This window comes from Falco naumanni, chromosome 5, assembly GCF_017639655.2.
Source record: "Falco naumanni isolate bFalNau1 chromosome 5, bFalNau1.pat, whole genome shotgun sequence".
In the NCBI taxonomy this organism is placed as follows: Eukaryota; Metazoa; Chordata; class Aves; order Falconiformes; family Falconidae; genus Falco; species Falco naumanni.
The window spans coordinates 68,528,374-68,543,675 of NC_054058.1; the positions used below are offsets into that span (position 1 = coordinate 68,528,374).

Consider the following 15,302-nt stretch of genomic DNA (forward strand, 5'->3'; position numbering starts at 1 on the left):
CCCACAACATAGAGCAATGTAACTGTCATAAATACAGGCTGAGCAAAACTAGTTGAGAGATTTGTGGGCTACTGTTAACATCACAGTGGGCCAGGAATTAGCCCATGCTTACTAATAAGTTCCTGTATTTTAATTATCCTACGCCACCTGAGAGGCAGGACAGTGTCAGGGCACTTTCCCAGGGAATAAAACTGGACATGTCTGCTTCTCTCCGAGGGTCCCCTATGTACAAAGCATCCTTCAGCACAATCTGGGTGCTTGGTGTTCTCAAAAGGACCCAAAGGGATGAAGTTCACTCCTGCTGCCTGCGTGACAGCAGGAATTATGTCTGCAGCTGTGCTTCTGCGCACTTCGAAACTGCCTCCGTTTCTTTGCTTAGCCAACCAGAGAAAAAAGCCAAAAAACCCTAAGCTGAGTTGGCAACAGTGTCTTGCTGTCCTCTCTGAAGGAAGTAATTTGCCATCATCTCGCAGCTTGTCAAACGTGCACCAAGTGTGAAGAAGAACATGACGTGCACTGTCCTAAGCTCTCAGCAGGTCAGGTTTTGCTGTCCTCTGGAAACTGTCTAGCTCTTCAGTTTTTCTCCACGAAGGACACATTGTTTGGAGTAGTGATGAGGTGGCCCCCCAGATGCCCCAGCTTTGTTTCTAAGTGCTATTAAAGTATTTTGCCTCCTGAAGAGACTGTGTTCCTCATGAGGAACGGTTACTTCTCAATAAAGTGACCCCCTTTCCGTCTAAAGGGATGGAGCTTGAGACTGTGGAGGTGGAGGTGCTTGGTGAGGGAGGCAGTCAGGCAGGGCCAGTCTGGGGTGCGCAGCTGCGCAGGGCAGTGACGGCACCCGTGTGCCTGGCGAACGCTTCTCTCGCAGTGTCGCAGGGAGAAGGTGTGAGGGTGCTGGGAGAGAGCCGGCGCCCCTGGGAATGACAGCAGCTAAAGGTGAGGGCTGGCTGCGTGGGCAGCAAAGGGTGAGCCAGCCACTCCCTTTGCAAATGCAGTGGAGAGGGAGGGAGCCCCTCCATCAGCGCAGCAACGTCTGCTGGGGCAGGGCCGGAGGCACCGGCGCCCAGGGCAGGGCTGGCAGGGGGTCTGAGAGAGCCACTCCGCCACCCCCTTGCTTACTGACCCTGTGGGGAAATCGCTTCGGGGGCAGCGATTAAAAAGTGCGTGCAAAGTTTTTAGGTCCAATTGGAACACTGAGAAGGGGTTCGGGGCCTTTCTCAGAGCGCCGCACGTTGCATGGTCATGTGTCATACACAGGGTTGGTGACTGGTTTCTCGCTTCTAATGCAAACGCGTACGCATCCTCAGTAGCACTGCTGAAGTGTTTTACGGACTACGCATGCTCCCCAAGTGGGATTTTGGCCTCTTTGGGGCAGAACTATTTCAGTTAGAGGTCCCCATCTCCCACTGCCACCATTATCTTTGTCCTATTTTAAACTCATTTCCTGTTGATGTCAGTGGATCCCAAGACCTGATCAGCTTGTGTTCTCTTGCAGCCAGAACTTTCCTCATTGGAAGTCTTCTTCCTGCGCAACTTAGATAACGGTGCTCTTTTCACTACCTGCTCTTTGTTTCTCACCCCTGCCAAGGCTGCCTCCCTTGATGAGAAGTCCCTTCATTTGTAAATACTTCAGAGAGTGGGTCAGCTCGGTGGAGGTGTCACCTCGACAGAGGGGAAGGTGGAGCCAGAGGGGAAGGTGGAGCATCAGGTCTCTGCATGTGGCAGGGGCTGCATTAACCCTCATCTCCCGCTGCGTGAATGACCGCAGGCAGAGGCACTGTGCAAGGAACATCAAACCTTTAATGAATTAAGACAGACAGATCTGGTAGAGGGCCGGGGCTGCAGTGGGCAGGTGCAGGTCACACGTCAGAGGGATCTGTGCTCCACACCTTCTCTATCAATATATCAACGGCGACTGGGGCAGTGTGGAGCACCTTGTCTCCTGGTGTTCCTCAGGGTTCTGGCTCGCTTGGTGGGCACATAGTCGCTATTGGATGGCCTCTGCTTGCTGCTGCCCCCCTGCTCCCCACTACAGCCCACTGCCGTGGCATCCCTGTGTGGCTTCCCCTCCCAGAGGGTTTTGGAGCTTTTTGCCACCGGGCACACCACCATCTTCTTCCTCTTCTTGGGTGGCATGCTGCCCCATGGGGACATCTCTGGCATCCCGAGGGTGTCAGCCGATGTGGGGCGCTTGGCCTGTTTACCAGCAGCCTTGCCTGATCTGGGCACCACCCGGCAGGAGGAGATGCCCGGTGGTGGTGGCAAGCGGGTCAGAATGACCCGGGGCTGCCTCTGCAGCACCTCCTCCACCAGCTGGGCCACGCGGGGCGGATGATGCTGGGGTGCAGTCGGGGGGCTGGCCAGGGGACTCTTCAGCAGGATCTGCTGAGGACTCTCTGGGAGACCCTTGTGGGGACCCTCTGGGCATCCCTTCAAGGGGCTCTCCTCTGAAGTGTCCATAGGACCCTCCTGAGAGGGCTCCATGGGGCTCTCTGGCAGCCGGGTGGGGAAGACCGCTGCCAGCCCACCCTGCTTGCCTTTGGCGTCCAGCAAGGGGGATGTTGCCACCCTCTGCCAGGAGGGGTTGGTGTCCTCCTGCATTGCGGCCACCACTTGGTCCTTGGGACAGTTGCCCTCCATCATGCACTCCAAGAGGTCAGGGATCCTGTTGAGGGTGGTGGTCAAGACAGGGACATCAGGGACACCACGGTCGGTGTCCTCGCTGTCCCCCAGCCCTGCCGCCAGCGATTGCTCCTTGGAGCAGTCACCCTTTGCCACGTACTCTGAGAACTCCGGGAACTTGTTGAGGAGGGTGGTCAAGCAGGAGCCGCTGAGAACTTCAGGGAGCTCCAGGATGCTGTCGAGCCAGGCGAGCGGGTCACTGCTGTCCATGGCGGACGAATGCTCATCCTGAAACTGCAGGTTGTCCTCTGCCAGCTCAGGAAAGGCCTCGTTGAAGGCATCTGGCCCCAGCTCGGGCAGGTCCAGGAGGTTCTCTGGGCTTGGCGGGGTGGTCACCACTTCTGAAAAAGCAAACGAAGCCAAGCCACCCCCAGGGTGATGCAAGCCTTCCTTGGTGCAGGTCACCCCTATGGGCTCTGCCACCCTGCAGACCTCACCTTGGTGCTTGGTCCTGCTTCTGCCAGAGAGCATATCCAGGGCGGGCTGGCAGGGGGTGGCAGCAGGGACGCCATCCTCACTGGCCACCACGTCGTTGTTAAAGGCCTCCAACAGCTTCTGGGCGCTGCCAGGATGGGTGCGGAGCACAGGGGAGACCTGCACGCGATGCTGAGCCGCAGGGTGTTGGGGTGGCAGGGGCCCAGCATGGGCAGGGACGTTCAGCACAGTGCAGCCCCTAGGGTAGAGGGGCTGCCCCTGGCCCACGTCCCATGGGCCCAGCCCCACTGGCTGGTGGGGCACAAGTGTCCCCATCACCACTTGCTGTCCCCAGCCATAGGCAGGGGGACAAGGAGCAGGCAGAGGGGGCAGCTGCACACCGCTGGGGAGCTGCAGCACGTGTGGCAGCTGCACGACCTGCCCCGAGTCCCCCAGGGGCCCCTGCACCCCCTGCCAGGTTGCCAGGGCGGGCTGGTGGGTGACAATGTGGAGCTGGGAAGGCCGAACGGTGATCAGCAGCCCCGGGACAGAGGGCAGCACACCAGCAGTGACCGGTGGCGGCATGGTCAGGGTGGTGAAGCTCATGCCGGGCACCTCTGGTCCTGTCGGCAGCTGGAGGGGGAACCTCTCTGTGGGCAGAAGCGAAGGGGGGTGATGGGGTGAGATGCTGGCCGGCACAGCTGGTTGGGGGTTACCCGGAGGGCAGGAGCACCACGAGGAGCGTGCTGCTCTGTGCCGCGGCAGTTGGCCAGTGTGGCATTTGTTGGGGCAAACAGTGTTCTGGGGTTCCGTCTCCATGGCGATCATTCTGCCAGCACCTGGGTCAGCCAGCGTTGTGACGGTTTGACTTTTAATGACAGAACAACTTCCCAACTCAATGGTTTCCCATGCTGCTGATGCTTTCCTGCCCTCAGTGCTGATCTCCCACCCCCACCATAGTTTCCCATCACAACTGTTTTTTGGTTTGGGAGTTGAGTTTCATGTCAAAGGGGAGTTTTCACCTAAATTTCTGTTGATGTCAGTGGATCCCAAGACCTGGTCAGCTTGTGTTCTCTTGCAGCCAGAACTTCCCTCATTTGAAGGCTTCTTTCTGCCTTCTTTCAGCCAGGGCAGGGCTGGGAGGGAGTTTGAGAGAGCCACTCCTCTACTGCCTTGCTTAGGGACCCTGTGGGGAAATTGCTTTGGGGTGGGGGCAATTCGAGAAAAGTGGGACCTCAGAGAAGCATAGTATTACAGGAAGCTTTTTAGGGTAAGAGACAGCTGTGGCTTTCAGGATGGCCGGCATTCACCATCCTAAATGTGTGTTGCCACGGCTCCCTAAGCAGCGCAGCCTGCAACCTCAGCACGTGCTGACAGGGGTAACGGGGGCTGGAGCGGAGTGGAGAGCCCGCGGCCAGGCTCTGTTATGCTCCTGCAGGAAGGGGAACTTGACGGTACCACAGAGCTGATGAGATGTCCACTGCCATGATTTTCCCTTTTATAACAAATTCTACCAGGGACGAGCAATGACGGAAAAGGCAGGACTATGGTTACGCCAGGACTTCACAGTCCCTTGAACTTGTTGTAGTTCCAGCGTACTGGATGGATCGTGCCCGGATTCTTTCTTTTCCAGTGTGTCTGGTGGAAGAGAGGCAGCTCCTGCAACCCACCAGACTCCTTGGAATTTAACTTCTCGTGCTGGCCCTTGGCACTTTGACTCTGGGACTTCCAGTCCCAACTTGGTTAGTGTTGCCCAAATGTTTTTCATTGCATCTGTAACGCTTTCTGGCCCTTCTGCCCCGCTGAGGATGCCATCGATGTATCGATACACTGTGAGGCCAGGTGGAATGGTGACCTGTGCTAAGGCTGTGGCCGGAGCATTGTGAGCGATAGTGGGGCAGTGTTTGTATCCTTGCGGAAAACTGTTTGAAAACATACTGAGTCCCGCTCCAGGCAAAGGCAAGCCGGGCTTTTTCTTGTGCGTGGAGCAGAATCACGAGGAATGCATCTCTAACATGTAAAGCATCTAAAGCTAACCTAACATCTATGCTAACCCTAACGTCCCCCAAAAATCACTGGGTAGCTAGGTTACGGACAATGAAAGGAGAGGAAACAGCACTGTGAGAACGAAAATGCCCCACTAAGTCAATTTTTTTTGTCTACCTATACAGCAGAAGTGTTCTTTCGTGTTAAAGTCAGAGTATGTTCTGATTTGCACTGCCCCACTAAATGGTTTTATGCTGGAAAGGTTTACTAAGAAATAATTGTTAGTGTTCTTCCTGGTTATGCACCCACATCTTATAATGAAAAAATTAGATGATAACGTCTTTGCTGTGCTACACTGTTCTATAACTGAGAGTTAGGTTGTGTTTTATTTTAAGCATTCTCAAAAAAATACGGATAGTTACAGCTTTTACTAACAGCACTGCGGCAAATGTGAATTCACAGGTGGGCTTTTAAGCCTCACCTCAGCATGTTTGGTGTAGGAACAAACATTACAAGTACTCTAGTATTTTTGCCAATGCTTTCCTGCACAAATTGTATTAAAAGCATAGATTCTTCTGGTCTTCCATGCAGAAAGTATGGTGAGAATAAATCTGATATTAAAATGACTTCTTCAGATGTCAGAGGTTTATTTAGAAATGTCCACTACCTGTATTTTTTCTTATTTACTTGCAGCAGGTCGTAACAACCTGCAGAGAAGATATGCAAAGTATGTCATCCCTATTATTTCCATTCCTGGGTTATGATAGAATTTGGCACAGAATTTTAGATCAGTTGCAAAAAGTAGTGCTGGGCCACGCATATTCAGATTGATCCATGATCCCAGGTAGCTGTATGGGATTTGGTAATTTTCTTTAATAAGTAAAGGAAAACTGCATGTATTATAGAAATGAGAATTGAGTGAGACAAAGGGCAGGTCCAGTTCCTTTTCGACTACTACACAGAGATATTCTAACACATCAAATGAAAAGAATTTCTAAAGAAGTAGACCTTTCTGAGCTGGAGAAGAGGTAGATGAAATAGAAAAGATAGAACTAAAATCTGCAGCAAAATATTGCCTCTAAAGGAAGATGTGTTGGGGTTTTTTTCTTTCACGGAAACAAACGAACAATTACTCTGCGATTCTGCAGACTGGAAATTTGCAAAAAGCTGTGTAGTGTGGTTTTCAGTAGTATAAAAAGCAAAAGCTCTTCAGGGTTTCAAGTACATCTTTGCAACAGCTGTGAAAAAAATGCAAGCATGCAGATTGTTCCATTGTATGAAAACACCTTCATTTACTACTTATTTGTCATACAGGGAATAAACTAGCAGTGACGACCGTTGGAAAGTTTTAGATGAATAAAAAAATCCTCCAAACCAGGAAAAATACTGTGCTATCAGGTAGCTGCAGCTTTGCTGTGTGAGCTTAATATTCACGCAGAGACTTTTTCTAAATGTGTCACTTAAGGCAGGGATGGCTTCTAATTCTAAAAAGCCATTTGCCTAGAGCAGTCGCTCATGTGCCACATACAGGATTTTTATGCTAACACTATTAAATTTCCCTAGAAAATTTTCCACCTCCTTCGAGTAAATACAACCGATGTCCCTAACTGTCTCAGTTTCCTATTCCACCATAGGTTGCTGTATTTCAAAGATGAAGTTAACCAACGGCTGGTTACCAACCGAGGGCTCAAACCAATTTTTGCAGCAGTCAGGTAGAGAGTGGCCATTTAGTCTGGACCCACTGAAGTGCCAATGTAAATACAAACAAAATAAGGTCTATCAAACTTTAGATTCTCTAGCAAAACAACGGAAAGGATATGAAGAACTAGGTCTTGTCTACTGTCTGTTTCCCATGTGTGTGGTGATCGGCTCCCTGGAAAACAAGAGGCTGGACTGGTCCTGGCTGTGCCCATGAGCTTGCCAGCTGAGTGCTAGGTGGTAGCAAGGAGAGCACCAGAGAAAAGCACAGACCCATTGACCCAGCACCACCGTTCTCATGTTCTTCATGCACGTGAGGCCTGTTAGCCATTGTACTTGTATTTATTCTAACACGGGACATCAGTCAACAGTCACAACACCAGTGGATTACCAGCACTTCTGTCATATGCTTCACGTATAGTGTTAAAGGAGAAATTTACACAGACGTGGGTACCACTGGGTTTGCTTTAATCGCCCCTCAGAGCTGGGCCACCGCCCCAGCGAGTGGCAGAGAGCAAAGGGACACAGCACGGCTTATATACACTTATCAAATCATTAGTCAATGCCCGAGGTTTTTAGAAGTTTCCTTTGGTCTTGTCCATTCTGCAAATCCATCACCTGACCCTGTCCCTGTTGATTCATCTATTTGCTTCCAGTCTCTGCCTCGGTTCCAGGCTCCTCCTCGGATCGTGATCTTCTTTCTGCCTGCTTTAACTCACACACTCCTTCAAGCACACTTAGTCTTTGAGCAATTCCTATTCACATATACTGATTTTTTTTTCTTGAAACACCTGCGTTTCTGCGAGCACCTGTGTGCACAAGTTGATCATCTGTTGTTTCTCTGTTCTCCCAGTGATTAACTGGACTGGGTGTTAAACCAGCCTTGGATTAGGGCTGTACTGGGGACGAGGCCTGGTTCTGCCACTTTAGCTGCTTTAGCACTTTAAATTTCTGAATTCAAAACACATTTTCTTTAACAAGCAATACCAGAACAATGGAGACCAATTAACAATGGTTTGGTCACTGCTGTGATGAAATAATGACAATTATTATTTCTGGTGTAGGTTGCTGTATGTCATATTTATGAAACTAGGATTTGCCCGAAGAAAAATGTTCCATTTCACACCCGCAGATGAGCTCCCTGAGATGAGCATCCACGTTTTAACAAGCCTTTACATCAAAGGCTGTAAACGAGCGTCAGTCTGCACAACCAGCTGGGAATCTTGTGTTGTTCCAGGCACATATTTTTGTCCCATTCAATACCTTGTCTGTGTGATTTGCCTTTTGTCTGTCCTGTGCTTTCCTGCTAAAGATTTATAGGCTTCAGTCTTCTGATACTGCTCCAGCTCCCGCATCTAATGCTCCTTATCTCTATCCGCTCCATCAAGGTGTTGCTGAAACAAAGAAGTCCAAGAGTAGCAGGCAGTTGCCTCCCCTTCAGGAGGAAGGGAAGAAAAACAACTTGCCACATGAAGTGCTGATCCATTTCACCTGTGCAAACAGGAAAGGAGTGAAGAAACAATGAGAATGTACGTGAGATGCAAAGACACAGGATTTCCGGATAATATTACTGTATTCTGGTGTCTGTCGTGTCCGTGTCTCCCCCCCCCGCCCGCCTTTCCCTTTTTTTTTTTTTAATTCAAATCACTATTCTGTTAACTCTTTTGTTTTTAGATCAAGCTTTAACATTCAGACCTGTAACAGCGTGGTTCCAATACGCCCTTGTTTTTGTACCCCATGGACAAAAATGCACTACCATTCTACAAGCACACACTTTTCCCATCTGAGAGGTGAACAAAACATCATGGCTATTGGAAAAGAGTAGCATAAAGGTAAAAGAGCCTAGGTGATATCAATTTAAGCTAGCTACGTTTAGGTTAAAAGAAAACTTCAGGCTAGGAAGAAAAAAATATTTCACACGTGCATAATAGAATGAGCTTAACTGGAGAACTCTTTAGGGGGACCACTGAACTGAAAACCATTTAAGGAGTGGTCACAACACTTGCTAAAGGGCTCTTTTCCAGAAAAAAAAAAAAAGTTGTTGAGCAAGTTTTTCATCCAATGAGTTTAAAATTCAATGGAAATAAGTATTCAATCAGAGTGAACATTAGTCACTGGGCATGCCTTTTTATTTTCATTACGTCATCGCAACAATACATGCAATAGTTATAAATTTTGTGCATTTGCAAACCTGTTTTGATGCTGCTGAGGACACAGTTAACATTCTAGATTGGGGTGCAAATTTAGTGATGCTGGGTTTGCATTTCTTTTGGACACTGTATTCTTCCAGAAGACATTAATTCTTCTCTTCTGTCTCCAGCAATGTGCTGCTGACAGAGTACAGTAACCGACTCAAAAACAGCAGAAGTTTTCCCTCAGCTTGTGTCTTGGATGGATTGTTTTGAATCAGTAAGGAGGAGTTCTACTGTACTACCTGTAAGTAGATGTCCTAGGTTTTCTAGCACAGATCTATACAGTTCTTTAAATATTTCTTTTTTTATATATATATATATTTCTTATAAAACTTAAACAAGAAGAATGATTTTTAGGGTGTTTGCTGTATAACTATAGTAATGGTCTTTTTCTAGGGGAGACTCGCTCTTTGGTCAGCTCAACCAGTCCTTATTTCAGTCAGTTCCAGCCAGCTCAGCGGTCCTTATGCTCACCAAACACAACAAGCAGTAGCAGGACTGCAAGGCTGGAACAGGGGAAGCGCGAGACTTTCCCTTCAACTGTGGTATCGGACAACTAGTTTGCTGTTGCTGCAGCTCAGACACTTTTCCCCTGGGTTGCGGGACACTCACCCACACACAGTAGTATACTATGACTCCACCACTTGCTTCGAGAACGACTTCATAGTCGTTAGCTAGCCAAAACCCGGCTCACGCAGCATTTTGGCTGCGGACAAGTGCAAAGGCAGCGGCTCCGCATCTCGCCCCAGAAAGCGGGCAGCACAGCTCCTGTGGTGCGCTCCGCACGGCTACCGGGGCAAAGTGAGAAGCACCAGCACGAGAAGAAGCACCAGCCGCCCGTTCGAGCTGCGGCGGGCGGGGGCTGGGCTGCCGTTCCGCGCGGGGCCGGGGCTCGGTGCCGCCGCGGGCTCCCCTCAGCCTGCCGGCCCCGGGGCTCTGCGGGGGGGTGCGGGCTGTGCCCACAGCGGCTGCCGGGGGGGGGCTCGGTCCCGAGGCGAAGCTGCTGGCCGAGAGCAGCTGCCGCTCGGTGTCACAGCCCCCCGGCCCGCCGCTGACTCCGCCTGCAGAGCGCTGCACTCGCTTACAGACGCGCTGCCGAGAGCAACCGAGCTGCCCCCCGACCGGCTGGCACAGCGGAAAGCAAATCCTCGCCGGAGGGTACCCGCTGCCGGGGGGCGGGGGGCGGGTGGGGGGGGAGGGAGGGAGGCAGGAGGAGGAAAGACCCCGCTCCCTTGTGCCACCTTTCAGCCCTGCCGCGTACTCTGCACCCCTTCACTCCGGTAACGGCTGACTTTCCCGTCGCGGGGAGCGGCTGTGAACACAAGAGCTCGTGATGGCTTAGTGGTGCAAGGGGAAACCTAGTGGGAGCTTCTCCTAAGCCACATATTTACACCGCTCGTTTTCCCCTACTCAAAAAGGGCAGTCTTGCAAGGTCTCTTCTCTTTTGTAAAAAAATAATTTAAAGGTGCTGTTACTAACAGCTGCTTCCAAATGCAAACAGAGCAAATGCACCCGTTTCCCACAGCGAAACAGAGCGCATCATACGCAAAGGACTGAAATGCTTGAGGCACGTGGGTGCTTTTGCATACGGAGGCAATGAGTATGAGTGCCCGGGCTGCGAGTGGCCAAAGGGCAGAGCGCAGGGAACCCCGCAGCCGCAGCGGGCACTCCCGGGGCCCGGTGGTGTAAACTGGGCTGAGACCCGGCCCAGGGCTCGCCCGGCCAGTGCTCAGCACAGGGCTGGTGGGGACCTGCTGCCACCTGGCGACCAGAAGTGGGTACTACACCTGCCCGGACCTAGACCCCTGGGACCGGGACACCCTGGGGCTCGAGACCGGGACTGGGACCCCCGCAGCTCGGGACCGGGACCCCCGCGGCTCGGGACCGCGACCGGGGCCCCGGGGACCGGGACCCTCGCTGCTCGGGACCGCGACCGGGATCCTCGGAACCGAGACCCCTGCGGCTCGGACCAGGGACCGGGACCGGGACGACCGGGACTGGGACCCCCGCGGCTCGCACCGAGACCGGGACCAGGACCGGGATTCTCGCAGCTCAGGACTGGGACCCTAGACCACCGGGACCCGGGACCCCCGTGGCTCGGGACCGCGACCGGGACACCTGTGACCGGGACCCCCGAGGCTCGGGACCGGGACCTCCGGACCCCGGGGACCGGGACCCCCGCGGCTCGGGACCGCGACCGGGACTCCGGGGACCCGGACCACCGCGGATCGGGACCGGGACCGGGATCCTCGGAACCGAGACCCCCGCGGCTCGGACCGGGACTGGGGCCAAGACCCCGGGACCGGGACCCCCACGGCTGGGGATCGAGACCGGGATCCCCCCGCGGCTCGGACCGGGACTGGGGCCAAGACCCCGGGACCGGGACCCCCGCGGCTGGGGATCGAGACCGGGATGCCCCCCGCGGCTCGGACCGGGACTGGGGCCAAGACCCCGGGACAGGGACCCCCGCGGCTGGGGATCGAGACCGGGATCCCCCCGAGGCTCGGACCGGGACTGGGGCCAAGACCCCGGGAGCGGACCCCTGCGGCTTGGACCAGGGACCGGGACCGGGACTCCCGGGACCGGGACCCTCGACGCTCGAAACCGGGACCGGGACCCCCACGGCTTGGACCGAGACCGGGACTGGGACCCCCGCGGCTCGGGACCGAGACCGGGACCCCCGGGACCGGGACACCCTGAGGTTCGGGACCACGGGACCAGGACCCACGTGGCTCGAACCGGGACCCCCGCTGCTCGGGACCGCGACCGGGACCCCGGGGACCGGGACACCCTGCGGCTCGGGACGGGGCCGGGACCCCGCGGCTCGGGACCGGGACCCCGGCGACTCGGGACCTCAGTGGCTCGAGACCGCGACCGGGACCCGGTGACCGGGACCCCCGCGGCTCGGGACCGGGACCTCCGCGGCTCGCGACCAGGACCGGGACCCCGAGGACTGGAACCCCCGAGGCTCGGGACGGCGAACGAGACCCCGGGGACCGGGACACCCTGCGGCTCGGGACGGGGCCGGGACCCCGCGTCTGGGGACCGGGACCCCGACTGGATCCTCGGAACCGAGACCCCCTGCGGCTCGGACCAGGGACCGGGACCGGAAACTCCCGACACCCGGGACCCCCGCGGCTCGGAACCGGGACTGGGACCCCCCGCGGCTCGGACCGAGACCGGGACCCAGGACCGGGATTCTCGCAGCTCAGGACTGGGACCTAGACCCACCGGGACCCGGGACCCCCGTGGCTCGGGACCCGCGAACGGGACCCTGGGGACGGGACACCCTGAGGCTCGGGACCGAGAACAGGACCCCCGTGGCTCGAACCGGGACCCCCGCGGCTCGGACCCGGACCGGGACCCCCGGGGACCGGGACACCCTGCGGCTCGGGACGGGAACCCCTGGACCCCGGCGGCTCGGGACCGGGACCTCCCGCGGCTCGCGACCAGGACCGGGACCAGGACCCCCGCGGCTGGGGATCAAGACCGGGACCCGGACCCCCCCGGGACTGGGACCCCCGCAGCTCGGACCGGGACCGGGACTGGGACCGGCATTCTCGCAGCTCAGGACTGGGACCTGGACCACTGGGACCCGTGACCCCCCGCGGCTCGGGAGCCGAACCGGGACCCTGGGGACTGGGACCACCGCGGCTCGGACCCGGACCGGGACCCCAGGGACCGGGACCCCCGCGGCGCGGGACAGGGACCTCTGGACCCCGGGGACCGGGACCCCCGCGACTCGGAACCGGGATCCCGGGACCAGGACCCCCCGCGGCGCAGAACAGGGACCCACGTGGCTCAGGACAGGGACCCCTGTAACCGAGACCCCCGCGGCTTGGGACCGTGACCGGGATCCTCGGAACCGAGACCCCCGTGGCTCGGAGCAGGGACCGGGACCCAGACCCCCGGGACTGGGACCCCCGCGGCTCGGACCAGGACCGGCATTCTCGCAGCTCAGGACTGGGACCTGGACCTCTGGGACCCGTGACCCCCGCGGCTCAGGACCGGGACCCCCGCGGCTCGGGACCGCGACCGGGGCCCCAGGGACCGGGACCCCCGCGGCTCGGAACTGGGACTGGGACCCCCGCGGCTCGGACTGAGACCGGGACCAGGACCGGGATTCTCGCAGCTCAGGACTGGGACCTAGACCACCGGGACCCGGGACCCCCGTGGCTCGGGACCGCGACCGGGACCCCTGTGACCGGGACCCCCGAGGCTCGGGACCGGGACCCCCGCGGCTCGGGACCGCGACCGGGACTCCGGGGACCCGGACCACCGCGGATCGGGACCGGGACCGGGATCCTCGGAACCGAGACCCCCACGGCTGGGGATCGAGACCGGGATCCCCCCGCGGCTCGGACCGGGACTGGGGCCAAGACCCCGGGAGCGGACCCCTGCGGCTTGGACCAGGGACCTGTTGCAGAATGGCTGTGTGATCACGGCCATGACTCCCTTAAAGATCTTTGTGAAACAAAGTTAGTGTAATTTAGCTGAAGCAGGCCTTGCAGCTGTGCTGAGGCACGCTGATAAGGAAGCTGAGAAAGGCACTGACCTTGTGCCTAATGTTGTAAATAACTTTGAGGAATTCGCGTAGACAAGAGAGAAAAAAAATATATGTAGCTAGCTATCTGCAGAAACCGCAAGTAGGAGGACGTATGAAAATGTAACCCTTTAGAGCTTAGCCAATTAGCAGATGACTTGTAGGCATAATTAACTGGAACTGTATATAAGACATAATCGCGCCGTAATAAATCGAAGCTTGCTTTATCACTCATATTGAGTCGGCTGCTTGCTTCCCCTCGCTCGTCGCAAGTGGCGCCCGAACAGGGACCCCCCATCCTTGTTCTCCACCGGACAGCGAGGACGGAGAAGCACTGGTAGCAGCGACCAGGGAGCAAAGATCGACTGATGCAGGCATCATAACTCGATCCGTGCTTGAACCGACGACTAATCAAGGAAAGGTTCGCCGTCCGTGAGTGTCTACCCAGAGAAAAGGCTGCATCTTAATCAAGGAAAAGGACTGTTTTAAGCGCGCTATGGAAAAAGAGGTAGCACTCGCTCTTTTACAATGCTTTTTAGAAAAGTGGGGAGTAGGCCCTTTAAAAGATCTGGCCAGGTTAATTACTATGGGAAAAGCGAAAGGGTTTTTTACAGACCCCGAAAAAATGTTTGAAGTAGAGGAGTGGCGTGCGTTTAGGGACTGCTTGTGGGACTTAGTTATAGATGACGATAAGGCAGCAAAAGAATTGATGAAATCATGGCGTGAAGTAACTAATTGTATAAAAAGATATCAAGCAGAAAAGCGCCTTGCTGCGGCAGTAACAAGCCGACTTGCAAGCGCAGATCCTAATGCAGGAAAAATTATGCCATGTGAAAATCACATTCCAATACCCTCTTTATCACAAACAGTGCTCTCTGTACCACCTACAGAGCCCACTGTACCACCTATAGACCCTTCGTGTCCTCCACCCCCCCCACCCCCCCTCCGGCACAGTAGCCTCGGGGGGGCCAGAGGGCGGGGACACATCTGACGAAAGTGCTGCTGAGGAAGAAAATAGCAGTGGGCAGTCAATACAAAATGCTAAAAAAAAAAAAAAAAAAAAAAAAAAAAAAGGAACAAAAAAAATACAGTAAAGAAACTGGTGCGTTCTACGCACATTAATTGGCAAAAAATAGCACAAGAAGCGGCTGCTCAGGGAATATTTTATATTGCTGATCAAGTCAACCCCCTACAAGCTTTCCCTGTAACGTATCAGATGAATGCCGCTAACGAAAGACAGGGAACCTGGGAGGCTTTGATTGGAAAATATTAAGTCAGTTACGTAGTACAGTGAATGAGTCAGGCCTCCACAGTGAGCCCACCAGATACACCTAACTTTATGAAAGGGCCGTTATTGCGCCAATGTATTCTGGAGAATAGTAACAGTGACACCAAAGGCATTTTAGTAACCCTGCCCTTAGATTCTTCTGTAGAAACAATGCTAGAGCGAATGAGTCGGGTGCCAGTAGGTCAGCAAGCCTTGCTAGTGGAAGCAATCCAAGCAGTAGGGAGAGATTTAGTGCAAGCCCAAAGTCAGGCATTTGCAGCGCTTGCGCCTCTGCGCCCCCCTGGGGCTACCGCGCCCCCGAAGCCAGCGACCACCACGCGCCGAGACTTCCTCTGCTATCGATGCGGGAAGCCAGGACATACCCGTGACCGATGTCGACAACGTCAAGTGTGGTGCCGAAATTGTCAGCAAGGAACCCACAAGACCAACGTCTGTCGGCAGACGGGAAACGAGAAACCGAGCGTGAGGAGCCGCAGCGCGTCGACCCCAATCGCGA

The 15,302-nt window shown here is 55.1% G+C and overlaps 1 protein-coding gene and 1 long non-coding RNA gene across 2 annotated transcripts; one reads left to right on the forward strand and one right to left on the reverse strand.

Annotated features, from left to right (window-relative positions):
• Positions 1 to 1,908: 1,908 nt before the first annotated feature.
• On the reverse strand, positions 1,909 to 3,325 carry LOC121089364. The gene is made up of 2 exons (XM_040596565.1): positions 2,786 to 3,325; positions 1,909 to 2,668 (listed from the first exon to the last, which is right to left on the reverse strand). The coding sequence occupies exons 1-2, from the start codon at positions 3,154 to 3,156 to the stop codon at positions 1,909 to 1,911; spliced, it is 1,131 nt and encodes a 376-aa protein (XP_040452499.1). The 5' UTR covers positions 3,157 to 3,325.
• Positions 3,326 to 8,234: 4,909 nt separating this feature from the next.
• LOC121089490 lies at positions 8,235 to 8,893 on the forward strand. The gene is made up of 2 exons (XR_005828225.1): positions 8,235 to 8,363; positions 8,458 to 8,893. It is a non-coding gene; the product is annotated as an uncharacterized LOC121089490 (long non-coding RNA).
• Positions 8,894 to 15,302: the final 6,409 nt, after the last annotated feature.

What these genes read in the sequence shown, in the direction of transcription:
- LOC121089364 (XM_040596565.1), bottom strand. Translation starts at nt 3,156, where the DNA reads ATGCTCTCTGGCAGAAGCAGGACCAAGCACCAAGGTGAGGTCTGCAGG. An exon ending in AAGTTCCCGGAGTTCTCAGA is followed by an intron (nt 2,669 to 2,785) that starts GTACGTGGCAAA and finishes CACCCTCAACAG; the next exon opens with GATCCCTGACCTCTTGGAGT.